The 26,920-nt window shown below is 34.3% G+C and overlaps 1 protein-coding gene across 4 annotated transcripts in view; it reads left to right on the forward strand.

Moving 5' to 3' along the window:
• The window catches only part of GIN1 (gypsy retrotransposon integrase 1), a 28,643-nt gene extending 3,641 nt beyond the window's left edge, over positions 1–25,002 (forward strand). Inside the window, exons 2-9 of one of the 4 annotated variants that reach the window (XM_033408496.2) lie at positions 3,968–4,036; positions 5,857–6,002; positions 7,630–7,823; positions 9,435–9,740; positions 16,162–16,353; positions 16,445–16,621; positions 17,098–17,383; positions 24,284–25,002. In XM_033408496.2, the coding sequence (XP_033264387.1) occupies positions 4,026–4,036; positions 5,857–6,002; positions 7,630–7,823; positions 9,435–9,740; positions 16,162–16,353; positions 16,445–16,621; positions 17,098–17,383; positions 24,284–24,558 (1,587 nt within the window). In that variant the 5' untranslated portion in view covers positions 3,968–4,025 and the 3' untranslated portion in view covers positions 24,559–25,002. Of the gene's footprint in view, positions 1–3,967; positions 4,037–5,856; positions 6,003–7,629; positions 7,824–9,434; positions 9,741–16,161; positions 16,354–16,444; positions 16,622–17,097; positions 17,384–24,283 lie in introns of those variants that run through there. The other 3 variants (XM_004281320.4, XM_033408497.2, XM_033408498.2) reach the window with 3 other exon arrangements.
• The last annotated feature ends 1,918 nt before the right edge of the window (positions 25,003–26,920 follow it).

The raw sequence follows: 26,920 nt of genomic DNA on the forward strand, positions 1-26,920 counted from the left end.
TATTATTCTTTCTCTATTGAATTACCTTGGCACCTATGTCAAAAATAAGTAAACACCATTTCTGTGTGGCTATATTTCTGGACACTCTGTTCTGTAGATCAATGGCTGTCATTTTGCCAATACCACACAGTTTTGATTACTATAACATTAAAGTAAGTCTTGAAACCAGGTAATGTAAAATTTTTCAACTATATTCTTGTTTTTCAAACTTGCTTTAGCTATTCTGAGTCCTTTGGTTTTCCATATCAATTTTAGAATCAGCTTGTCAGTTCCTACAAAAGAGCTTGTTGGGTTTCTGATTGCATTGCATTGATTCTATAGATCAGTTTGTGGAGAACTGACATCTTAGTGAACTTATCCAGTTCTTTTCTCATTGTTAGGGTAGGAGTGACTTTTTTTTTCCAGCTTTTTGCATTCTAGGCAGAAGCCTATATGGGAATTTTTAAATGCTGTTTCAGAAAGGAATAATTTACTTCCATTGTTGAGTATTATAATTTACCAGTCAATTTCAATCTGAATTAACCACTTGAAGTCTTTTTTCTTATCTGGAAAATGGGATATTGAATCACAGTCACTGGGCTTCCTTTTGCTGCTATATTAATGTGTTCTTTAGTCAAGATCTAATTTTTCAGTGTGTGATGTGGTATATTTAAGTTTTCAAAAATCTGTTCATCTTTCCCTACTTCTTGAAGATTAAATGTATTTTAATATCCTTTGCTATATTATAATTGTGTGAAAGATGCAAAAGAATAGAAATAATGAAATAAACTAACTCTCCTGTTAATAATGATTGGTCTTTCAAATTAGAAAGCCTTATTTCCTGAACTTTTTGGAAGTTAGAAGTACACATCATCAAGAATGATGTGTATGTTTTAAGAAGTGTAAAAATTAATTTTACAAAGAGAAAATGAAATAAGAAACCTTTTTCTTCTGTGAAATTACCTCTTGCCTTTTTTCTTTATTTAGGAAGTGCTTAGAAAAGAGATATATGGAATTGACCTGATAGGTGCTTTTTGTTATACACTTAGAGAACTTAGTATTAGCATTGTCATCTGCCAGGTTTTTTTGATTCCAGTTAAAGGAATGTCGAAAACTTTTAGTCTGTACCTCTGAGCGACCTATAATTTATAAATATCAGTGTTATCAGTCTACAACCTTTTAACATCCAAAAATTTAACTTAATAAATCCAATTTGTATTCACTTGTTAAATGCCTTAACTCTGAATTGTCAAGCTGTGTGCCAAGGCTTCCTAGCGCATCATAGTGAATTCACAGGGTGCCATGAAACACTGTAAACTTTCAAAGGAAACACAGGTGTATTCAACATCTATCATATCCCTTGTGGACCACTAGTTCACAGTTTCAACATTAGGTCACACTACATTCCTTTTTTTATATCTTTGCAAGACTGGTTTTTGGATGTTTGCTGTGGTAATAATGCAGATACTGTACGAAAATCAGTACGGAAGAAGAAATGAGGGTGGCAGTGTCTAATCTAATTCCAAGGTTTGAGAAATTGTACACTGACCAGAGGTGCAGGCATGCCATTAGTAAGTAACTATAGTTACCTCAATGCTATAGACAATGTTTGTGTCCCCCCAAAATTCATGTGTTGAAATTCTAACCCCTAATGTGATGGTATTAGTAGGTGGCATCTTTGGTAGATGATTAGATCCTGAGGGTAGAACTCTCAAGAATGGGTTAAGTGTCTTTATAAGAGAGAGCTCAGAGAGCTCCTGAACCCCTTCTACCATGTGAGGACATAGGAAAGATGCCATTTATGAACCAGGAAGCAAGCTGTTACCAGACACCGAATCCACCAGATTGTTCTTGAACTTCCCAGCCTCTAGAATTATCAGAAACAAATGTTTGTTATTATTAAGCCACCTAGTCTATAATAAATTACCATAGCAGCCCATATGGACTAAGATACCCAGGAGAAGGGAAATGGGAGGGGTATGGTGGGAACTTAGAAGAGAGAGGTTTTTAAGTATAAGGGCAAGATATAGACATCACTGTCCTTTATGCAGACGTTCATGTTTTCCAATGGCCAATTTTTTTCTACCAGTTGCAATTACCCACATCCCTCTGTGTTTTAGTATGGTGTATCACATTGATTGATTTGCGTACATTGAAGAATCCTTGTATCCCCTGGGATAAACCTCTGTGTTTTAGGACCTGTACTTCCTTTGAGGTGTGAGAGTTTGGTCTTTTGCTCCTGCGGGCTTTTTAGAGGCCTGAAAAGGCTTCTCCCCTTTTCTTTTTAATGTCCTTCAGGAAATTTTGCAACCTTTACTGGTCTCTGAAATGGAGGTAACAAAGGATTTTACCTTTTTAAAATAAATTTCATCCTCCTACAGGTACCATGCTCCCAGTGGCTAGGCTGGGATGTTTTAACGTTTTCTTTTATGATTTAGAACATTGGTGGTCCCAAAAGCCATTAAGGGAAAACAAGAATTTGGGGTCATTTATAATATATTATAAATTTTACAGAATATAGACCATAATGATTTAATGTAAACTAAGAAAGGACGGGTCCTTCTATCTCTTGGACTTGGAAGAGCTTGCGTCAGTGTATCCTAGAGATGAAAATAAGACAGAGAAAAATGATTTTTGCCTGTTTTTTGGTTGATTTTTTAAGAGTTAAGGAGAATTATTAATAATACAGAGCTAGAATGACAGGCAGGCAAATGGATAGGTAGACTGACAGTCTATATTCCATACTTAAAACCACACAAGTCTTCCTAAATTGAAAATTGATGAAGGGTGTAAGTTTGCCACAGAATCTTTTGGCAGAGGAAAGGCTGTAGATAGGATGACATGAAAATAAAGGCATCAAGGGGTCTATTGTCACAGATTTCACAGTTAGTTTGAAAAGCACTGAGATTTAGAGCAACACGGAACTGGAAAACAACAGAAGTGTCTATAGGGCAAGGACTGAGTATACACAGGGTAAAACCTCTTGATGCCTTTACTGTTTCCAGTTAGGGGTATTATGACTATATAACATCTATGAAAATTTTTATACATGTCTTCTGATACTCATATACTCATTTCACTAGGATATAAACTTAAAAATAGAATTGCCAAGTCCTTAGGGTAAACATGTTTAGCTTTAGAAGAAACTGTCCGTTTTCCAAGGTGGCTGTACCATTTTACACTTCCACAAACAGTGTATGAGTTTCGGTTACCTGTCCTCACAACCCCTGGTGTTGTCTCTGTTTTTAAATTTAGCCTTTTTAATAGTGTGTAGTTGTAAATCATTTTGGCTTTAATTTGCATTGCCCTAGGGGTAATGATGTTGAGCACATTTTCACTTGCTTATTAACCATTTGGATATTCACTTCTTTGAAATGTAAGATTCCCCCCCCCCTTTTTTTTTTTGCGGTACGCGGGCCTCTCACTGTTGTGGCCTCTCCCTTGCCGAGCACAGGCTCCAGACGCGCAGGCTCAGCGGCCATGGCTCACGGGCCTAGCCCATGGCACGTGGGATCTTCCCAAATGGGACACGAACCCGTGTCCCCTGCATTGGCAGGCGGACTCTCAACCACTGCGCCACCAGGGAAGCCCCTCCCCATTTTTTTGTATTGAGTTTTATCCTTTTCTTCTTGATTTTGTAGTAGTTAATTATATATGCTGGGTATGAGTCTTTCATGAGATATATATACATTAAAGATATCTTCTCCCAATCTGTGGATTACCCTTTCCCTTCTTAATGGTCTTTTGATGAACAAGTTTTGATTTTAATGAAATCCAACGTGTTATAATTTTTTTCTTTTATGAATAGTGCTTTTTGTGTCCTGTTTAAGAAATCTTTGCTTATCCCAAGGTTTTGAAGATCTTCTTCTGTGTTTCCTTCCAGAAGTTTTATAGTTTACTTTTCACTTTTAGGTTTATGATTTGTCTGGAATTACTTTTGTTCATGATGTAGGTAGGTGGTCAATATTAATTTTTTTTTCTGATACAGATATCCAATTGCTTCAGCATCATTTATCGAAAAGACCATCTCTTCCCACATCGTATTGATGCCTTTGTTGTAAGTTAATTGACTGCATACATGTGGATTTAATTCTGGACTCCCTATTCTATTTCAGTGACCTGTTTGTCTATCCATAAGTATTGGCTTATGCCAGTACTTCACTGTCTGATTTACTGTAGTTTCATAGATGGTCTTAAAATCTGATCCATTCATTTTTGAGATGTTTTAGAAACTGTGATAAGGTACATTTGTTTGATTTAGGGGTACAACCATTTATTATAAAATGAAAAAAAATTTATGTATTTAATGGAAAGTGAATTAAACTTAGAATAAGCTAATTGTTTTATAGAGATAATTGACCTGTTTTTTAGGTTATGATAGGAGAGAATTAGCTTTGCAGAACCTTTGCTTTTAAAATGGCGTACTGATATCCCAAAGTTATGAAAAGATCGGAAAGATGGTTATTAAATGTGCAAAGTGCTGTATCATTGGGAAAGAGACTTAATAAGCTTTTTAAGCCATAGTTTATAAGCATGGTCTATTCTGCTTTGTTCTAACACTTTCTCTGCAGTAATATTTTCTTGTAGCCTTATCCCTGCATCTTCTAGTGGTCAGTAAACATCTATATTGTTTTTGGAAATTCAGAATTTTAAGCATTTGTATCAATTATAGTTCTAGCAGGAAACAGAAGATATACTCTGCTAGGATTTTAAAGAAAATTTAATGAAGTTCCTGTTTATAAACATATGATGGAAAGGGTCAAAGAAACCAAGATGGCACCTGGAGACTAGCAACAGCAGAAAATAGCAACCACCTCTAGGGCTGAAGCAGCAAGAAGAAATGTTGTTACAGACTTCCAGTGAGAACTAGAGACACAGAAGATGGGCTTCCTGACAGGAGCTATGATTGTAGAGGGTTGCAGCTTAAACCAAGGAAGGAGCCGGGAAATAAACATCCTGACCTCTTTCTTCTGCCATCTAATTTGCCTGCTCGTATCTCCCATTGGACAAGTCCAACCAGAAAACTATAAATGCAGTCTGCAAGGGTCAGTCTGCAAGGGTACAGCAGCAGGGAGAGAAAGGCCAAACATGTATCTGGATCAGCGGGGATGGTGGCAAACAAAATAACCAGCGCAGAATAGTTCGTTTTGACTGAAAATATGAGGGAAAGGTTTTTTTTTTGAATGTAGTAATGGTTTTCCATATGGCTTAGGTCTAAAATAGAGAAGTTTTGTTTTGGCCAGTCCAGCCAGATTTTTCTTTATAACATAGGGAAAGTACACACAGAACGAAAGTCATTTCTATTCAAGAAAAATTAGCTTACATGTAGTTCAGAAGAGTGTATGAGATCTAGCATAGCGAAATATCTTCATTGCCATTTATCATTTGAACATTTCTAAAATGTATCTTTCTCATAAATGATTTGAGAATTTTTTGCATTTTGCAATGACCATGAATATATTTAGAAGTAATATAAAATTACATTTTCCCTCTTATAAGCTGTCATTTGTTCAAATGTCACATAACAGAACTATCCTATGTTAAGTAACATTTCAGTTGATGGTAATAGAGACTTTAAGCAAAACTTTGAAGTGTGCTTGTCATTTCCTTTTTTCCCAGTATGTGGAAATTTTTCAGTATTTCTTTTCACAGGGAAAGAGACGAGATAATGTGTCATGTTGTGTCTCAAAAATAGCATTTGAATATTTTAGTTCATCTACATCACACACTTTTCTGTACTACAATTATCTCTGACACAGATAATATTCCGGGAATGTTCAGTTCACATGTAAGCAGAAATATGACAGAAGGCTAAACTGAAATAGCAACTGAATTAGTTTATCATTTAAATTATATCTTTAAATACCTTTTACCTAGGTTCATGATGGTTCGTAGTGGAAAAAATGGTGACCTTCATCTTAAACAGATTGCATATTATAAACGAATTGGTGAATATCATCCAACTACACTGCCTAGTGAGAGAAGTGGCATAAGAAGAGCAGCAAAAAAATTTGCCTTCAAAGGTAAAATTAATGCCCCCAATTTTTAGTATAGAGTTTATATAGATGTTTCTCCATATGTAATTCCTTGTGGAATCCTGAGAATTTCTGTAGTAATTGGTCGTTGCTTAACAATTACCATTTAAATTGATAATGCCATTCAGTCAAAAGCAAAATAAAACTCACATTGAAGCTAACTGAAGGCCAGTAAGCGTGAAAAGGGCATTTTAAATCATAGACAGAAAATGATACCATGAACAAAACAAAACACTTACCTAAATTAATGTCACCTGCTTTTGTCCTCAGGTGATTCCTACTCTAGTGGTACAAGAAACATTTGTGTCACTCTCAATGAAGAACTTATTTGATGCCTAATATTGAAAATGTTGACAAAGTTAACTTACTCTACTTATTTCTGTGGTTCCTCCCTCTCAGTGCCATTAAATAGTCTCAGGATCATATTTATTTTTGAACTCCTAATCCCCCTGAATGAATTAAATATTTGAAAGACAGTAGAATATTTATCTTGAAAGGTTATGATAATTTTCCCCTCTTTCTCTTCCTCCTCCAAAGGGGAAGAGAAGTTTGGGATGAGATAAGCAAAGACGTACAATCACCAGATGACTAAATGAATGTTGGTACTATTAATGGGAATTTTGCCTGTAGGTACAGAATCAGGCTTTTCTCAAAGCAGGTCAAGAAAATTCTAAGATAATAAATAAATACCTGCTTATTTTTCCCTGTGTACACCCCTTCCAGTAACTCCCTTAAGCTTAAGAACAGGCATACCTATTACATCTTAGACTAAAGAGGATTCATTCATTCATTTATTTAATCATTTATGCAACAAATGTTTACTGAGTTCCTCCTGTGTGCCAGTCACATTTTAGGCCTTGGGAACATGTTGATGAATAAGATAGATAACTCCTGCCCTTAAGTTGCTTACTTTCTAATTCAAGTAAGGAATGTTCCACTCAGCATGTGCTTAATTAAGCACACTAATAGCTTACTGGTGTATTTTGGAGTTTGAATAGCTACTCATCCACACTGGAGAATTAGCTATTCTCTTCCTGCCCTGATTACTTCCCAGCCGTAGACTCTTTCCAGGTGTCTCCAAAGGAAAACAACTGCCCTGAGGATTAAGGTTTGCCCACTTTCTTGGCTTTATGAACCCTATTTCCTACCCAAATCCTGAAAAACTTAAGAGAGGTGGTTGCTTACAAAAATACAGCTATGATGAAATGCTATTTTGGAAAATTCTATTCCAGAAGTTGCTTATCTGTACATAATTTATTTGCTAATTCCTGCCTTTTTTAGGAGGTGCCTGCTGCAAGTATTTTTCTAGTTTGATTACTCCCATAGAAGATAATTTTATACTCCCATATTTACCATGTGCTTTGGTGAACAAGCTAGCCCTACTTGTGTTGATAGCTACAAAACTATAGCGGCTAGTTCTACATATCTATTAGTAAGTGTAACAGCTGAGGACCTTTCAGATTGTATGGTAGCATCATCACAAATATTCTATATTAGAGGGAAAAGGATTTAACAAAAAAAACCTCATGGTTTGAAGATAAGGCTATGATTATCTTAAAACTATATAGATATCTAAAAATTTCAATTATATCTTTTTGGTATTTTTTTATTTCAGAAAAAAAGCTGTTTTATGTCGGAAAAGACAGAAAACAAAATCGTTTGGTAATTGTTTCAGAAGAAGAAAAAAAGAAAGTCCTAAGAGAATGCCATGAAAATGACACTGGAGCCCATCATGGCATATCCAGAACCCTTACTCTAGTGGAATCCAGCTACTATTGGACTTCTGTGACCAATGATGTCAAACAGTGGGTATGGCTTATGTATTTAGAATATTTTTAATAATGTCTTTGTAGTATATATCCAAAATTCATGTTTGCTCCAGATTAACTCTAGATATCACTTCTCATTAAGTACTTTTTGTCTGGGTAGTTTTTCTGCAAAACATTTAAAGGGAGTTTTATTTCCCTTCAAAAATCTTCTTTAAAATCACTGAAATATAATTTGAACTAGAACAAAGCATTATTTAAATATTTGAAAATACTCTGTTTAGATAGATTATCTAGAACCAGATTTTCATCATTGAACTATCTTGTGTAGGCAGAATTTAAATGGGGCTGAAATTTCTTTGACCAAAAATTAATCATTACCTCTTTGATGGCAGTCATACAATCTTTTCTTGAGAGGAGAATATGTTCATTATAAGTCAGGCCCCATGTGTGTCTCCTCTTTTGTCCGTATATTGTCTTGACATAGAAAATGTCAAATATGGCAGAAACACCAAACCAGCTAATTGCAAAATCAAGTTGTGAAGATAATGAAATTAGTCTGAGTTTTGTAACTTTATAACCCATTAGGACCTCAACTTCTTCTAATAGAAAATTCACCTAGGAGTTCTGGGATTCTTGCTGCTAGGTCAGTTGATCCCTACTCTTTCTAGTGTGCTCCATATAGCAAATGATAGAAATTCCTTAGTATGTATGTGAGAACCCGTTAATAATCGTAATAGTGCATTAAAAAGACTGTCATTTCAGGCATAAAGAATTAACACAACATTTAATTTAACTAAGTATCATTTGTGAGTCTGTGCAGGTATTCCAAAGACCTCAGTTTTTGTATTTGCCTTTAGAACCTGCCACACATTCCTTTACAGACATTCAATGAAATCTTTGTCACATCTTTATCATTTGAAAAATGATTTTGGGAAATAAGGTAATTTGTGATGAGAATTAGTTTAAGTTAGAAAAACCAGAAAATAAAAATTTTGATCAAAAGTAACTATAATGCAAAAAGACTGGTTTAAAAATTTTGTTCAGGACTTGGTTTGAAAGTAGTTTCCAAAGTGTAATTCCAGAAATATGTTGAACAATGGCACCATCCATATGTTGATCAATTGATCTCATCTCACACAAATGAAAGCTCCATGACAGCATGGGCTTTGTTTTTGTTCATTCTCTTTTTCCAGGACCTAGTGGAATTTCTGGCATCTATAAATATTGTTTGAATAAAGTTATATTTTAATGAATATTATTGCATACATGAATGAATGAACTCAGTAGAGTGATAACTTTAAAAGAAAAATTTTTTTTGCTTATAGAAATTATATACTCACATACTGATTTAAAATTATAGCAAACATGTTTTAAGATCTATTCATTTAATAAATATTTATTGATTGTAAACCAGAATTATGTTCCATGTGAATAAAAACCCTTAAGGCAGTCATTGAATAGTAGTAGCAAGTAATATTTGCTTATATTCTGAATAGGTTTTATTTTATTATGAGAATAGTCCAAAAGTTTCTCCTTCAAAACACAAAGTACCTATCAACCATTTCAAAGTTCAGATTTATAAGACTGCTTTTATTATATTGAATATATTAACATTTGTATACCTTTTCTTTATTGTATGCCTGTTTTATAGGTATATGCTTGTCAGCATTGCCAAGTGGCAAAAAATACGGTTATTCTAGCACCTAAACAGCATCTTCTCAAAGTGGAGAATCCATGGAGTATAGTTACTGTTGATCTGATGGGCCCTTTTCATACAAGCAGCAGAAGTCATGTATATGCTATAATCATGACAGATTTGTTCACAAAATGGGTTGTGATTTTGCCTCTTTGTGATGTTTCAGCATCAGAAATTTCTAAAGCTATTATCAATATATTTTTCTTATATGGACCTCCTCAGAAAATAATAATGGACCAAAGAGATGAGTTCATTCATCAGGTAAGACAAACTAGTTAGATCTAGGAGCATATTTTACTCACCTTTCAGTGAGCAGCACAACTTATATGGTACTTAATAAGTTTAGAAAATTCCTACAGATATAGAGGTTTAATATTGTATAGTACAAAGGTAGTTGGACTGGAAATTAAGGATTTTAATAGTTACTATGCCACTAAGTAATTGTAAACCTGTCTTTAGTTTTCTTCAAAGTAAAATGAGGAGGTTGGACCAAAGAGTCTTTTTTTGCTTCTAGCTTAAAAATTCTGTGATTGATATGTAGAGGGAGAATTGACTAAATGGAGAAATACAGTCATGCTTGTGAATGAGAAATTCAATATTGAAAGATACCAATTTTTCCCAAATCAAAATTAATTTATATGTTAATGTATTTCTAATCAGCATTAAAAAGGAGGGAGCATTTTCCCTTGCCCTGGCCTTTATCCGCATTAAAGTTAACCTGAAAGAATAAGTGGACAGGAATACATACAAAAATTCTAAAAAAGGAATATAACTACTATACTTAAGGCATGTTATTAAATTTTTATAATTGACAGGGTACTGGTGTAAGAAAATAACCAGACTGTCTAGGTTCACGGCACCTTTGATATCTCAGTCCAAAAGAAATACCTAAAATGATACTTATCAAATAGTTAGGGCTTGTGCCAAGGGGTCCCTAAGGTTATCTCCAGGTTTTATAATTCACTAGGAGGACTCAGCAGATGTTCATACTATGGCTAAGATTTATTATAACTAAAGGATACAAAGCAAAATCAGCAGACAAAAGGCTCATGGAGATAAGTCCAGGGGAAACTAGGAACAAGCTTCTAAGACATCCTCTCCCAGTGTAATCACACAGGACATGCTCAGTTCTCCCAGCAGAGTTATAGCAACCCATGTAAATTGTTGTCTACCAGGGAGGCTCACTAGAGACTCAGTGCCTAGGATTTTTACTGGGAGCTGATCACATAAGCACCAAAAATTCTAGATTCTCAAAAGAAAGAAGGTGTTCAGCATAAGCCACCTTGATTGTATAAACAGTTTTGGCACTGTGAGCCACCCTTAATCAGTTAGGGAATGGTGGAAACCCGCACGAAATCCAAGGTCCTAGACACCAGCCAAGGGCCAACTTTGTAAGCAGGACTTTCACAGGATAGCAGCCTTAGTTCTGCTATGTTAACTCTTTTTCTGCACAGGTCCAAACAACTTAGTATTTATATCCTAACCACTTAGCCATTTAAAAAAATAGTAGTCATAAATTGAAAGAAATAATATTTTCATTTCATTCATTTCATTTCATTTCATTTTCATTTCATTCTTAAATAACCACAGTTAGTTACTAATGGGATGTGTATACCTGTTTACCACTGCTAAGCTTTTCAAACTTTGGAATCAGTTTGGACACTGCCATCCTCATTTCCTGTTTTGCATTGATTTTTATACAGTCATTGCTTTTTATCATAGCGCCTGTCAAAAAACAGTTCTGTAAAGAAACATCATCAAAAGGAATGTAGTCTGATCTATTGTTGAAACCATAAACTACCTTAAGCTAGTAGTTTTCAAGGTGTCCAACAGATGTTAAGGAGGCCCTTTGGCACAGAGTTTAGTAACCATGTTTAAAATGATAGAGCTGGTATCATAAATGAGTGGAGTTAGGGAAGGATTATTTAATAAATTTAATTTAATTAACAGCATAGATAACAATTTTCTAGTTATTTCTATAATATGATTTTAGAATTACTGCACACCAAAATTGTTTTCAGGTAAATTAAAAATTTTGTTTTTTTTAATTGAAACAAAAAAATACAATTGACTTTTTTTTTTTTCAATCTCTAGAGACTGAGTTAACTTTCCAAGCTTAGGGAATAGTGGCATAAATTTAAATGGAAAAATCACCAACTTTGGCTGTTTAAAAATTAGAAATTTATATGTGGTAAAAATCACCAAAATGTACAGGCCAAGAAATAGGCCAAAAAAATAAAGCACATTCATGCAGGAAAGGGCTAATGCCTTTATTATAAAAGATTCAAACAAATTAAAAAATTTAGTCAATGGCAGAAATGTAATTCACAAGAGGGAATAAAAATAATAAATATGGAAAAATGTTCAAACCCAATAGTAATGAGTAATGTAAATTAAGACCATTTTTTGTTTATCTAAATCAAGAAAAATAGTAGTAATACCAAAAATACCAAATAGACTACAGATAAAATAATATAGCCTTACATTACAGGTAGTATAGCAACTCGAAACTAACTCTTGTAAAGCAGTCTGCCAAAGGTCCAGTAAGAGCCATATATATATATATATCTTGGTGAACGATCCTATTTCTAAGAATTCTAAGGCGATTATCCAGAGTATAGAAAAATAGCTCTTTTACGATATTATTTACTACAATGCTATGTATATTAACGAGAAACAGGAAATGACCTAAATATCCAAATAAAGGAAGTGTTTCAGAAAAACGTCAAGCCCCATGATGAAATATTTTGTAGTCATTAAAAATGTTTACAAGAAAAGGAAATAACATGGACACTGATTAAAACATGTTCAGTTAAAACTCTGGGTAAAAGATTTTATTACATACATTATGTATACATATTTTACACAGATAACTATGTAAAAAATAGATGTAAAGAAACTAAAATAAAAATTTATATGGTTAACCATGGAGTTTTTAAGAGTAATGAGATTATAGGTTTTTTCCCTTAACTTTTCAGTTTATATGTTATCATTATGTTGTTTTTATAACTATTAGTGATTAAAATATACATAATCATCTGTTGTTTTGTGATATAAATTACTACTGCTTAGCAATAACTAGTTCTCCTAGCCTTCCAAAAATAGACGACTGTCCTAGCCTCTTTCAGGTGGGCAAGCCCAAGTAACACATCTGGGCAAAGAAGTTGAATGGATGAATGTGTGCCCCTTTCAGCCTGAGGTATTGAAAACTTCATCCTCAATTCTTCCTTCTCCCAGTCTTATTCTGTCTCTGGAGAATTAACTGCATATTTCAGATATTACCCTAAAGGGTAGTGGATTTTCTCTCATCCAGGATTTCTGAGGCACCTAGGTGCTTTGGAGAGACACCCTGACCTACAGCTGACCTTGTCTGAGCAAGTAGTAAAATTTTTGAGTTAAACCACTGAGCCTTGAATGTGTTTTGTAACTGCAGTATAATATTGCCTACCTTGACTGACATAGCAGTGGTCTGCAAAATGAGGTGTGCAAGACAATCTAGTTTGTAGGATGACAATATTAGAACTTTTGTTTATAATTTTTATCTAATAAATAAGAAAGAAATGAAGCTTTTACTAATAATATATAGAGATTCATAATAGCATCCTGAGTCAACAAAGCAGATGATTGTGTGTCGCACATGGTACGGGAAGGTATCTTGGGAAAAAAGTGAGAATCTGCAACATGTGGGAGTCCATAGTGGTTCCCTCACTCATTCTTTTGCTTTAGCAGCAGTAATTAAATTTATGGATATTGTCCAGTTTTTGCCAAACTACCCTTCATAGAATAACTAGGTGGCTTAATTTTCTTGCAGTGAAACAAGATCATACGAATAATGCAATCACCTTTCAACCACAGGAAAATGATAGAGCTGACACAAGTAACTTCTAGTACTAGCTCTTTCACAGATACATTAACGATATAAAAATAAATGTGGACTAATCAGATCTGATAGGAAATTGGCCACCAAAACTCAAAATTATCAAGAAATCTATTTGAAATATTGTCTTACTTTTACCTTTATTAATGAAAAGCCTCATCCTAAATGCATATAGTACTTCAAGATACTAGGTAATGACAATATGAAACCATTATGAATCACCAGCAGTCTTTCCAGTCATGTTTAAAGTCATATGATGTATACATTATTGGTACTATGTATAAAATAGACAGCTGATGGGAACATACTGTGTAGCACAGGGAACTCTACCTAATGCACTGTGATAACCTATATGGGAGGGAAGTCCAATAGAGAGGGGATATCTGTATGTGTATGGCTGATTCATTTTGTTGTGCAGTGGAGGCTAACACAACATTGTAAAGCAACCATACTCCAATAAAAATTAATTTTAAAAATAAAAAAATAGTCATATGATAATCCAAGACTTTGAAAATTTTACCAAAAGTAACAATAAATGTTCATAAGCCTCTTTTATGAGGTTTAACAAAAAAATAAAAATCACATGTGATTAAGAAAATTTGTTCTTTTTGCTGTGATTTATATGGCTTAAATATTATACAGCAGGCATAATCGTGACAAAATAAAATGGGTTTTTTTGTCAGCATATACTGACATAGGAAACACTGCTAAAGTATTGAAATAAGATTTAGAACATTATACACAATGTGGGAGGTTTATTATAAAGTTGATGAAAGTACAGATGTTTCTAACATATCTCAGCTTAGAGCATTTGAGTATTTGCTAAATTGTTTCAATAAAATACACAAAGACCTTTTTATAAACCTGTGAAGAAAAGAGAATTAACATTTGTAAAGGAAAAATTATTTCTTTAATTTTAAAAATGTGTCTTATGGAAAACTAAAATTGTGACCACTAATGGAATGTCTGGTTTGATGGGGAGAAAAAAAGGCTCTTGGGTTAAGGATATCTAGGTAGCATCTCACAAATGGATTCACTGGATCAGTTCTAGGCAACCTCTTCAAGTTGAAGCCTTTTCCAAAAGTCAGTCATTTTTAAAACCATTAATTATGACCTCAGATTGAGGCTGACCCAAATAATACCTATTTTCTGGGATTTCTTTTAGATTACTTTTGATTTAAAAGGTGGCCTAACATATATACAGTGGAACATTACTCAGCCATAAAAAGAAACAAAATTGAGTTATCTGTAGTGAGGTGGATGGACCTAGAGTCTCTCATACAGAGTGAAGTCAGAAAGAAAAACATACCGTATGCTAACACATATATATAGAATCTAAAAAAAAAATGGTTATGAAGAACCTAGGGAAAGGACAGGAATAATGACACTGATGTAGAGAATGGACTTGAGGTCACGGGGAGGGGGAAGGGTAAGCTGGGACGAAGTGAGAGAGTGGCACAGACTAATATATACTACCAAATGTGAAATAGATAGCTAGTGGGAAGCAGCCACAAAGCACAGGGAGAACAGCTCGGGGATTTGTGACCACCTAGAGGGGTGGGATAGGGAGGGTGAGAGGGAGACGCAAGAGGGAGATGTGGGGATATATGTATATGTATAGCTGATTCACTTTGTTATAAAGCAGAAACTAACACACCATTGTAAAGCAGTTATACTCCAGTAAAGATGTTAAAAAAAAAAAGGCGGCCTTCGTTAGTACATATATTAGGTAGGAATTGTATTCCACTGTAACAGAGAACCCTTCTCTTCCCTCCAATATATAAACTCCAATAGGAGTTTATTTTATACTTAGGGAAAAGAAAGCCAGCCTCTCCAGGGTTGGAAGGGTAACTCTGAATGTCATTGGGAACCCATGCTTCTAGCATTCTGTTCCACCATCTTTGAGATGTGACTCTCAATCTTATGCTTACAATATGGCATGCCACAAATTCTACATTTCTGGCAGAAAGAAGGGGGAGGTTAATGGGCAAAAAAAGCTAGAACTAGCTGAGTCTGCCCAACAACTTTCACTTAAATCTTTTTGGCCAGAACTATATCACTACCCCACTACTATATCACTACTATCTGACTACCCCAACGAAAAATAATAAGAAAAAATAGTTTGAGGTGTAAATAAGGTAGGAAAAATAAGTTAACAGGCTTATTCTTAGAAGTTTTCTAAACTCATTTTGACTTATTAGGCCCTGCCCATAATAAATATAACAACAAAAATAATAGTAACATTAAGAGTTATAAAGTGCTTACTACTTGCCAAGCACTGTTTTAAGTGCCTTATAAACATTTATTCATTTAATCCTCAAGAGAGTCGTGGGTAGGATTTTCCTCATTTTACAGATGAAGAAACTGAGTACACAGAGGTTTGGTGATTTGACCAAGGTCATGTAGCTGTCAAGTGGATTATGTTAACTGTGTTTGAGAAACTGTCTACTGAATTAAAATGTTATCTGAACTCAGAGTTAGTGTTAAATTCTGTTCTTCCATTTCCTTGCTGTATGTGTGTGTCTGGCAAGGCACTTAACCTCCCAGAGCTTCAGCTGCTTATCTTTAAAATGGAGTTAATATCTCATAAGATTTTTGTCATGTATAATGACTAATGTAAAGCATCAGCACATAGTAAGGACTCAATAAATGGTAGTTACTCTTTTAAACAAAATATGTATGTTTTCATAAAGACTGGCTATGGTCAAGGAAAAGGCAAGATTCAAATTCTTTTGCAACCTTTCAATCCAGGGAAAAATAAAATACAGATTTTAAAATCAGCTTTGTTTTTTATATGTTTTTCAGATCAATGTAGAACTGTGTGAATTGTTTGGTACAAAGCAAATTGTAATTTCTCATGCCTCCCAAACTATTAATCCAACTGTAAGTACACCTAGCACAATCAAAACATTTCTTTCCAAACACTGTGCTGACTACCCAAACAACTGGGATGATCACCTAGCAGCTGTTTCGTTTGCCTTCAATGTTACTCACTCGGTATGTACCTTTTTATAATCTGTACTTGTGAATTATGACTATTTCTTGGCTACATAAATGTTTTATTACAAATTGTTATTTTTCTTAATAGGAACCTACGAAAAATACACCGTATTTTCAAATGTTTAATAGAAATCTTTACATGCCTGAGACTTCAGATATTCTTCGTGAAGTGGATGGTAATAATACAAGTATGTTTGCCAGAATTCTAGGTGCAATTAAAGAAGCTGATAAAGTAATGGAGAATAAGACAACTTCAGCGGGCCAGGTGATTCTATCTAATAGAAAAAAACTATAATCTAAAAATCTATAAAGTGATTTTTTTTTAAATTTCAGCATACACTCACATACCTATGATATACCCTAAAACCAATTTTTTTCCTTTGAATTCTGCATGTTTTGATTAAACAGTATGTTTATTAGCTATGAAATTCTGAGAGACATTACTAGGAAAACTATGTGTTTTGGAATCAAGGTAGAGCTGAATTCAAATCCCTGGTTTTGCTTTCTAGTTGTTTAACTTGGGCATGTTACTTTATCTCATATTACTTTATTTTCTTTATAAAGTTGAGGTAATAATACTGACTTTGAAATACTGTTTTAAAAAATTAAGTGGGATTCTTGCCTAGCTTTCAGTAGCATCTCAATAAGTAATCTTTTTATTATAATATTATCTGTATATACCTTCAAGAAACTCTAGCTCTTTCATCCCTTTGTTCTTTTTTTTTGTTTTTACACTTGCAGATGGAGAACAACAGTTTTGATGAACTAAATAAAAGCAAAATCATTGTTAAAAAGAAACCAAAGCAATTAAATCCATTTCAACTAAAAGTGGGTCATGAAGTTTTAAGACAAAGGAAAAACTGGTGGAAGGATGGTCGTTTCCAATCTGAATGGGTTGGTCCTTGTGTCATAGACTATATTACAGAAAATGGATGTGCTGTTCTGAGAGACAACACTGGGACAAGACTTAAAAGACCCATTAAAATGTCCCACCTCAAGCCCTATGTAAGAGAATCCAGTGAACAAGGTAAATATCTGTCACTTCTCTACATTTTTACTTTCTTTGAATGAAGAGAGAAGTTAAAAATATAAGAAATCTCACCCGCCCCGCACCCCTCCTTTGGTTAGTTTTTCTTTTCCCTTCTCATTTTTATAAAATTTTGTACAGTATTGGAGCCCAGGTAGTCTTTTTTATAAGCATGTGTCTTCTGGAACTGTCAGGTTTGTAAGAGATTTTATCTTGATTTCTAGTGTAATTTTCACACACTTTCCCACAGTTCATGTGGGAGACACTGAATGTGTTTCACAGAAGGAAGAATTATATCTTCATTATTTTCACTTTCAGAATATTTTGTCACTTTTAGCATGAAATGATAGTAACTAAGATAAATAATGCCAAAAACAAACATACTCTCTAGAATTCTGTTGTGAGATAAATATATTAGGGGACATTTTAAAATGTGATTAATTTTTAATGTTGCATCTTAGTCACAGTCATGGTGGATGCAGGGGAAGGTGAGAGTGGGAGATACTCAGAATGCTATAAAGTGCCATTATAAGAAGAGGTAAATAGCACACTGGACAAGGTAATACTTGCCTCAAAATGTGATTACAAATAGTCAAGATATCCTGATCTTCTCTAACCCTTTCTTTCATAGACTGGAGCTAAATGACATGGATTTCAGATTAAGTCCCACTTTATGTCCTATTTTATGTGCTCCTTAGAGTTTCTTTGGAGTGGATAACTTGGAGTGAATTGGTACCTTAGCTAGTTAATTTTGTTTATTCTATAAAGAAAGATAAAGCATCAGTATTATTTGAATCTGAGTAGCAGTTAAGGAAGATACAATTTAGTACAATTTTAAACAATATAAACAACTGAGGTATTTAACAAGCTTAAGTAAATAATAATTACAAAAATGATGATAATAGATAACCCTCTTTCTTAGGATATGAAGCCCTTGGGGCTGCTTTGTAATAGCCCAACTCTGTTTCTGATCTGGGTCACAACTCTCATGTTAAAAGCTCTGAGTACCTTCCTTTCTGCTTATGGCAGAACCAGTTGCTCTAGTAGTAAACTTAGCTTGGACTGTTCCAATTCAGAAAGCTCACAGTACCTTCATTCTCGTTGTTAGAAGATAAGCACATTTATTCCTTGTGCCTCCTCTTAGTTCTAAGCTGCCCTTTATGATTTCTCCTTTCTGCAAGTTAAGTAGGGACAAAAGATTATACAGGTGCATGTTGTCCTTTCTTCTTCTTTTGATTTTCCCTTTAATCTTTGGTGTTCAGGACTTGCTCCCTTCTAATGTGTTAACCTTCCTTAATTAATACAAAATTTCTGCTTAAAATGTTGCTGTATCAGGATCTGTTTCAACATTTTGCAATTTGCTCTTGCTGGAGAATTTCTTAAGGAGACCTAACATTTTGCTACTGCTGAATATTTCAGAATCCAATTGAATAGAACAATTTCTAAACAGAGGCAGTACAATTATTGCCTCATGCTTGAATTCTCTGCAGATTATTCTTCCAGTAATACAAAGGAAATTGCAGTATTAGTACTAGTGTATACATATAAGGAACCTGAGATTAATGGGTAAAGTTGTTTTTTCTTATTAATCAAAGGAAGTACTAATCTAGCTATCCTAGAGTCTGGTTCTTGTTTACTCTTTGGTCCGTTTTTGTCTGTTTTTCTTATTTGTAGAAAATTCAAAATAAATGTGATTTCTATCACATATTTTCCTGAAAATCTTCACCTCAAAAGCTGATTTTAAAGAGTCTTTGAATTTAAACTGAATTTAAACCAAACAAAATGTCTTTGAATAGTCATCCCATTCTTTTGACATAAATTTGAATAAGGTATAGCCAAAAGAACTATGAATTTGTCTGCATTGTTTCTCTTACCAGCATTGCGATTTCATAGCTGTATTAAAGTTCACTGTACAAAGCAGATATGCTTCCATTGCGAACTTATCCATTCTTATCTAGAACATAATGTTGAGGGAGCACATTCAGTACTAGGTTGACATTGCTATTTTAAGTAGGCCTATTTGCCTTTTTGTCTAGTTCAGTGCCAGGCACCTTTTCAAGACTAAGCATTTTAACAAGAAATTTTTTGACATACCATAGTGTCTCTTCATAATCGTAATGTTTCCCTTTGAAAGGAAAAATGTTATTGACCCATTATTCTATCTGACATAGATTTTGAGTAGTTTTGTTCTGAGTGGGAATTATTGTGATCAGTTTGTGTCTGCCTCCCCTAAAGGCTTTGGTATGATTGCCCTTCACAATTTGTGAAATGGTTTTTATTCTTTTATAAGTTTCCTATTGCTGCCATAACAATTTACCACAAATTTAGTGGCTTAGAACAACACAAGTTTATTATCTTACAGTTCTATACTTAGAAATCCAATGTAGGTCTCATTGGGCTAAAATTGAGGCATTGGCAGGGCTGTGTTCCTTTCTGGAGGCTCAAGAAGATGGTGTTTCTGTGCATTTTCCACCTTCTAGAGGCTGTTCCCATTGCTTGGCTGTGGTCCTCTTCCTCTATCTTAAAAGCCAGCAGTGGGGGTAGAGTTCTTCTCACATTTATTACATCACTCCATCCTCCTATTCTTCCTTCCCCTTCCACATTTAAGGACTCTTATACTTGGGCCCATCCTGATAATCCAGGATAATCTCCCTGTTTCTCCCTGTTGGTTGGTTAGCAACCATAATTCTATCACTACCCTAAGTCTCCTTTGCCATGTAAGGTAACGTAATCACAAGTTTCATGAATTAGTACATGGCTATCTTTAGGGGTCCGTTATTCTGCCTACCACAATTATGGTCTACATTCGCAAAACAAAATAAAGCTTAGTCCCTATATTAGTATCAAGCCCATGAGCTTGACTTTATTATTAATACACAGTCATCAGTTGGTATCCACAGGGGATCAGTTCCAGGAGCCCTGTGGATACCAAAATCCGCTCATGCTCAGGTCCCTTACATAAAATGGCATAGTACAGTACCCCCAACCTTTATCCCCTACCCCACCCGCACATCCATGGATACGAACCCTGGGATATGGAGAGCCAACTGTAGTTTTAGCAAAGCAGCTCCCTTTGACCTCTAATTATGTAATCTCAAAATTAAAAGTCATTCAGTTCTCTGTGTTAGTATTGGTTATCTATTATGACAATTATGTGTTATGTATCAAATTGTAGTTATTTGTTACTTTATCATAAGAAAAGATGTACTAGTATGGCAATACATTTGTAATAGTTTTAGGATATCAGGCCATGTATAGGATTAGTCAAGACACCTCACTTCACAATAAGAAAATTAATTATTCTGAAACCTTGTACTTTCTTTCTATTTGAAAAAATAAATTAATCCAATCACTCAGACTTTTCTGAGGCTTTGGTTTTAACTTATTTTTCTCCCTAGGGAAATTTTAATACTCTTAATCTCATTTTTTTTCTCCTTAAAACTAAATAAGAAAAAGTGTGTCAAAACTGCTGATAACACCTTCCTGAAATGTCTTGAAAATACCTCTGCTTCTAAGAAACTAAAGACTTAAGTATTCAGTCCAGTCAAAACCGAAATAATGCTTTCATCAAACATGTCATAATAGTAACTAAATAAATAGAATGAGAAAATTAAAATAATTAAATTCTATCGTGTAATGTGACTGAGTAGAAAAGTCCTTTAATATGGTTTTGTTTGTTTATTTCTGTGTCTTTTTATCTTGGGTGCAAAAACTTATCTTGTTCTTTTCTGTATCCCTAACTCAGGACTGTTCTAGATCAGTACTGTCCAATGGATATGTAATGCAAAAACTATGTAATATAAAATTTAAAATTTTCTAGTAGCCATGTTTAAAAAGTAGGTGAAAAAAATTTTAATAATATATTTTATAGTTACCCAGTATATTTAAGATAGCATTATTTATTATCTATCTAAGATAGATTATTTCAACATGTATGTAAGGCTTCAAAAATCTCTTTCTGGTAAGTCTTTGGTAATCTTTTTCGAAGTTAAAGAGCATTTCTCTTGGGTCCACTAGATTTAGAACATAGTAGGAATTGAAACATATTTGACCTTTATGAATGAATGAGAATTTTGTTTTTTCCTACACAAAGAAGGCTTGAAATCTCCAGAGTAGTTTTCAATTGCATATAGAGTGATTTGTGTAGAATTTGCTGAGTATAATCTTTATTCTCTACAGTTTTATCACACTAAGTTACTTTAAAGTTTATTTAAAAGAAAGTGTGTGTGTGTGTGTGTATGTATATTCAGATATATATTGGTTACTTTCATATAGAAGCTGTCCTCTTACAAACAGGTGAGGTTGGTAAAGTCCATTTGTTTCTAAGTCTACTGTAATTAGGAGGTGCTTACGCTCAAGGTCTTTGAATGCATTTGCAGGAAATCAAAGTGATAACTTCTAAGAGCTTTACATCTATCCATAGTTTCCCTGTTGATACATGTTTACTGGACATATTTTACTACAATAGACCCGCTTTCTGTATGCAAAAAAATTTTTGAGACAGAAAACTTCCTTCATCAAAGATCTCTGCAAAGATCCAATTTGGAAATACTTTAAATGCTATATTGTAGCTGCTGTCACTAATACATTGCAGCAGTGTACCCTGAACTTATGAAATTCTTCATGGCTTATTAGAAAAATTTCATCAGCAACATTTTTACCATATCTAACCTTTTTAAGTTCTCTTTTAAATTACAACCTATCTTTCTCTAGTATTAACAAGCTAATAGCAGACTTTGATGTTGAAGCTCTAGCAACACATTCTAAAAGTGTTTCAATTTCACTGATCATTTTTTCTTCTTTCCTGCTACTCTTGGGCATAGCACTTCTCATGGGTTGCATGATTTTTGTATCTTTCAGACTTGTTCTCTTGTTCAGCAATACATCCCCTACTAACATACAAAAATCATTTTCTTATCACCTTCAATTACCCATACTTTTATTTCCATCATAAGTATGTATATCTTCTTAACAGCCTTTTCAATCTAATTACTACTTTTGCATTAATAAGAATTGGTGGGGTTAAACTTAGAAAGCCTCTCAAAACTAAAATACCAACTACACTTTGCCTAATGAAGAAGTAAATGGGCAAAACTAAATGTCCATACAAGCCCAAGTCTACTATGCCATTGTTGGGAGAGAGCATAGCTTTATTTGATCTTTTTTTTAATATTCTTTTTTTTAAGTTTATTTATTTGTTTATTTATTTTGTCTGCGTTGGGTCTTCGTTGCTGTGTGAGGGCTTTCTTTTAGTTGCGGCGAGCGGGGCCTATTCTGTTGCAGTGCGCGGGCTTCTCATTGTGGTGGCTTCTCTTGTTGTGGAGCATGGGCTCTAGGCACGCGTAGTTGTGGCTCACAGGCTCTAGAGTGCAGGCTCAGTAGTTATGGCACACGGGCTTAGTTGCTCTGCGGCATGTGGGATGTTCCCGGACCAGGGCTCGAACCCATGTCCCCTGCATTGGCAGGCAGATTCTTAACCACTGCGCCACCAGGGAAGTCCTGTTTGATCTTTTGATGTTTGTAAATTTAAAGTTCATAAATGTGTAACTTATAGGGTTGGAATAGATTCAGTTAGCTTTTCACATATTAGTATGAGGATGGGTAGGGTGGAATAATGTTCTGGGATATATTACCAAATTTATCTGCTCTGAGAAACTTTCATTGATCTCTAATCTAAATGGATAATTAATGTTCCTTTTGCTATTTATTGGACTTAAAATTTGAGGATTCTTTAAGGTATTAAAATCTTCAAGAGAATCTGTTAATGTTTTGGGAGAAAATCCAGAAAGAGAAGGCAGGGGTCCAGGAAGTTAATCAGCGGCGGTGGAATAGTTCTTTGTTGTAATGAATTAAAATATTATGTAGGGAGAAATTCTTTTATATAATTAACCTTTATTTATAAAGATGATGCTACTTTGCCATGTGTTTTTCATATTAAGCATTTTTTTCCTGATAGTGATGATAAATTTGCTCAAAATAGAATGAAATGCTGACAGGGAAGATTCCTCGTCTCATTTTAGTATGGATTTAGCTACACCTTTTAAGAGGTCATGAGCATTTTAATATTAAATTAGACGTAAGTAAGCTAAGCTTTTTAATCTAATTCGTTGTAGCCTGCCTACTTTCACATTCCTATTATATAAGCCTGATTCTAGGAACTTAATCTTCATTTTAGTTTATCATTTCATATTGTGACAATTTAATATTATTGCCCTGATATGGATTCTATAAAGACCAGAGAATTATCTAAAGTTGTAAATGTAAGTATTTAACAATTCCATTTGTTAAAACATCTTTCGAGATGTTAATTCACCCAGAAATGCTTTGCAGAAGTATATTAAGAATATCATCAATATCAAAAATATAGTTTTATAACTTTCGTTTTTAATCTATACCATGATTCTCAGCCCCTCACCCACACCTACCACCCCCTCCACCCACACCTACCAAACACAGGTCAAGAGAATACTCTGTAATGGCCAAATGGGAAAAGAATCCAAAAAAGAGTGGATATATGTGTATGTATAACAGATTCACTTTGCTGTATACCTGAAACTAACACAACATTGTAAATCAACTATACCCCAATAAAATTTTTTTTAAATCCTGTAAAAAAAAAAATCCCTTTATATTATTCCTTTTTTTTTTAATTGGAAAAAAAAAGTTTGGCTCTTTTAAAGTCCTTGATCTTTCCTGAATTCTGTATGTATGCACTGTCAAATTCATATGTCATTTTATTCATTCTTTGACATATTTATTTAGGAGATACGAGAACCCACCAGAAATTAATCTTGATAGTTAATTTGTATTACTTGGAATTTTGTTCCTCATTTAACATTATTTAATTTTAAAGTGGTTTAATTATAATTCTAAAAGGCAAACTTATGTTTCTTCTTTCAGACAGTCTTTATCTCTTACAAGGTTCAGTAGTGGCAGATCATGACTACATTGGAATGCCTGAAATTTCAGTTGGAGCATACCAAGCAAATATTCTGGTAGAAGATGCGACTATTGGAGTAGTCGACAATGAATTACTGACATCAAGCAAGGATCGTGAACTGTTAGAATATAGAAATGCCAAAATCTCTCCCTTGATAGAAGATCATAGTACTCTTGAAAAGCAGACTTTTAGTCTCTTGGACTCTTCAAACCAAGTCCTTGAGTACTTAAGTTAGTGAACACCAAAATTCATTTAAAGTGCTTGTTTAGAAAGTATATCTCCTTGAATCTTGTTATCTTTTCCATTCAAAAAGGTTATTTAGAAAAAGTATCTTGACAAACTCTTAATGACTAAACCCTGAAGATTTATTTTATAACTATTTATTTATCTAAAGTTGTGCCTCATTTGAATGTCAGTGCATATATATATATATATATGTATATATATATATATATGCAAAGGAAGTATATTACATAGATGTCATTTTTTCTTCTAAAAAGAGAACAGGCAAAGCATGCTTGCTTCTTAGGAAGTAAACTAAATTCTAGCTCAAAACTTTGTTTGATATTGGTACCATGTTTTCAGTTTTAATTTTTTTTTTAATATTCCCCCCTTTTAAAAAATGTTTGAACTACCTAGAATTGCATTAATAAATATTTATTAAATGTGATAAATGAAACCTCTTTCTGTGTCATTGGAACGTCTAAAAACAATATTGTAGGAAAAAATTTAGAGTTGTTTAATGTGCTCTTACAGTGTATTGGTAAGTTCACCTTGTTAGACAGGCTCAGGATTAGGATCTGAAACTATATATTGGTTTGAAAACATTTGTGCATTTCCATAGTATATATTAAAGTCAGAAGCATCCATTAATAAGATTTTTTCTTCAGCCTTAAGTAAATAATAATTATAAAATAACTGATATCAAAGATTTTAAACTATAATTTCTATGATAGTTATAACTTTGCTCAACAAATATTTGTTGTAAAGCACTTTGAAGAATACTGTGGGAAAAATAAATGCTGTGTGTGCCTTGTCCCCAAGAGAGACATACAGTCCAGTAGGGAATATAGATCGTATAAGCCATGTACAACAGTAGTTACAAGTTATGTGCTAAGTTCCATAAGAAAAGTGCAAATAATATATTTAGGGAGGAAGAAAAGAAAGAGTTTATTTCTGGATAGGAAACTTAGGCTATTAATGGAAGAAGGATCTTTTGAGCTTGACCCTGAAGAATGAATAGGATTTGGTGAGAGGGTCCAAAAAATTAGAGGAAAACAAATGCACAGAGACAGAAAGTATTGTAATGATTTACAGAAAGGCGGGGCTTTTTGTTGTCTACATTGCCTCCAGTGTAAGGTGAAATGGTAAGGTATGGGGAGATAAAGCTGAAGGGGAAGTAGGAAACCTTGTGGAGGGCTTTGAATACTGTTAGGGGTTGAATTGTGTCCCCCTTCCTCCAAATTCACATGTTGAAGTTGTAAACCCTAGTACCTTAGAATGTGACCTTATTTGGAAAAAAGGTTATTGCAGATATTGATTAGTTAAGATGAGGTCATGTTGAAGTAGAGTGGGGCCTAATCCAGTATGACTGATATCCTTACAAGAGGGGGAAATTTGGTCATAGAGTCAGGGAGAATGCCATGTGAAGATGAAGGCAGAGATCGGGGTGATTCATCCACAAGCCAAGGAATGCCAGAGGTTACCAGAAAACCACCAGAAACTAAAGGAGAGGCATGGAATAGACTCTTCCTCAGAGCCCAGAGAAGGAAGCAGCCCTGTCAACACCTTCATTTCAGCTTTGTAGCCTCCAGAACTGTGAAACAGTATCTTTTCTTTAAGTCACCAGGTTTGTGGCACTTTGTTACAGCAGCCCTAGCAAAGTAATATAAATACCTAGTTAAATTATTTTTTATTTTCTGAGACCCATTGAAGGTCTTTGTATAGGGAAGTGTCATCAGGACTATGATTTAGGAAGCTTAATCTGGCAACTAGTAAAGAACTGATTAGAGGAGGAGAGAAGCAAAGCATGGAGGATTAGTTATGACTTTGAAGTGATGATGAATAATAGGAACCTGAACTATTCTAGTAGCATTAGTAATAAATGGAGCATATCTCAAGATCTACAGAATATCTCATATTTTTGGCATCAACCATACTGAACAGTGATATTGAAAATAGAAACCTGAGGTGAGGTATTACAGTTACTCATTTAAGAAAGGTTAAATTATGTTTAATATAGGCTAAAGTAAAAGTGATTGGAGGAAAGAAATCAAGGACTCCATCTTATACCACAGACAAATGAATTCCAAGTAGAATTCCAGAAACAAACCTTTAGAAAACAGAAGCTGAACCAAGATGGCGGAGTAGAAGAACGTGCTTTCACTCCCTCTTGTGAGAACACCAGAATCACAGCTAGCTGCTGGACAGTCATCGACAGGAAGAAACTGGAACTCACCAAAAAGATACCCCACATCCAGGGACAAAGGAGAAGCCACAATGAGACAGTAGGAGGGGCGCAATCACAGCAAAATCAAATCCCATAACTGCTGGGTGGGTGACTCACATACTGGAGAACACTTCTACCACAGAAGTCC

This window comes from Orcinus orca, chromosome 3, assembly GCF_937001465.1.
Source record: "Orcinus orca chromosome 3, mOrcOrc1.1, whole genome shotgun sequence".
Taxonomy (NCBI): Eukaryota; Metazoa; Chordata; class Mammalia; order Artiodactyla; family Delphinidae; genus Orcinus; species Orcinus orca.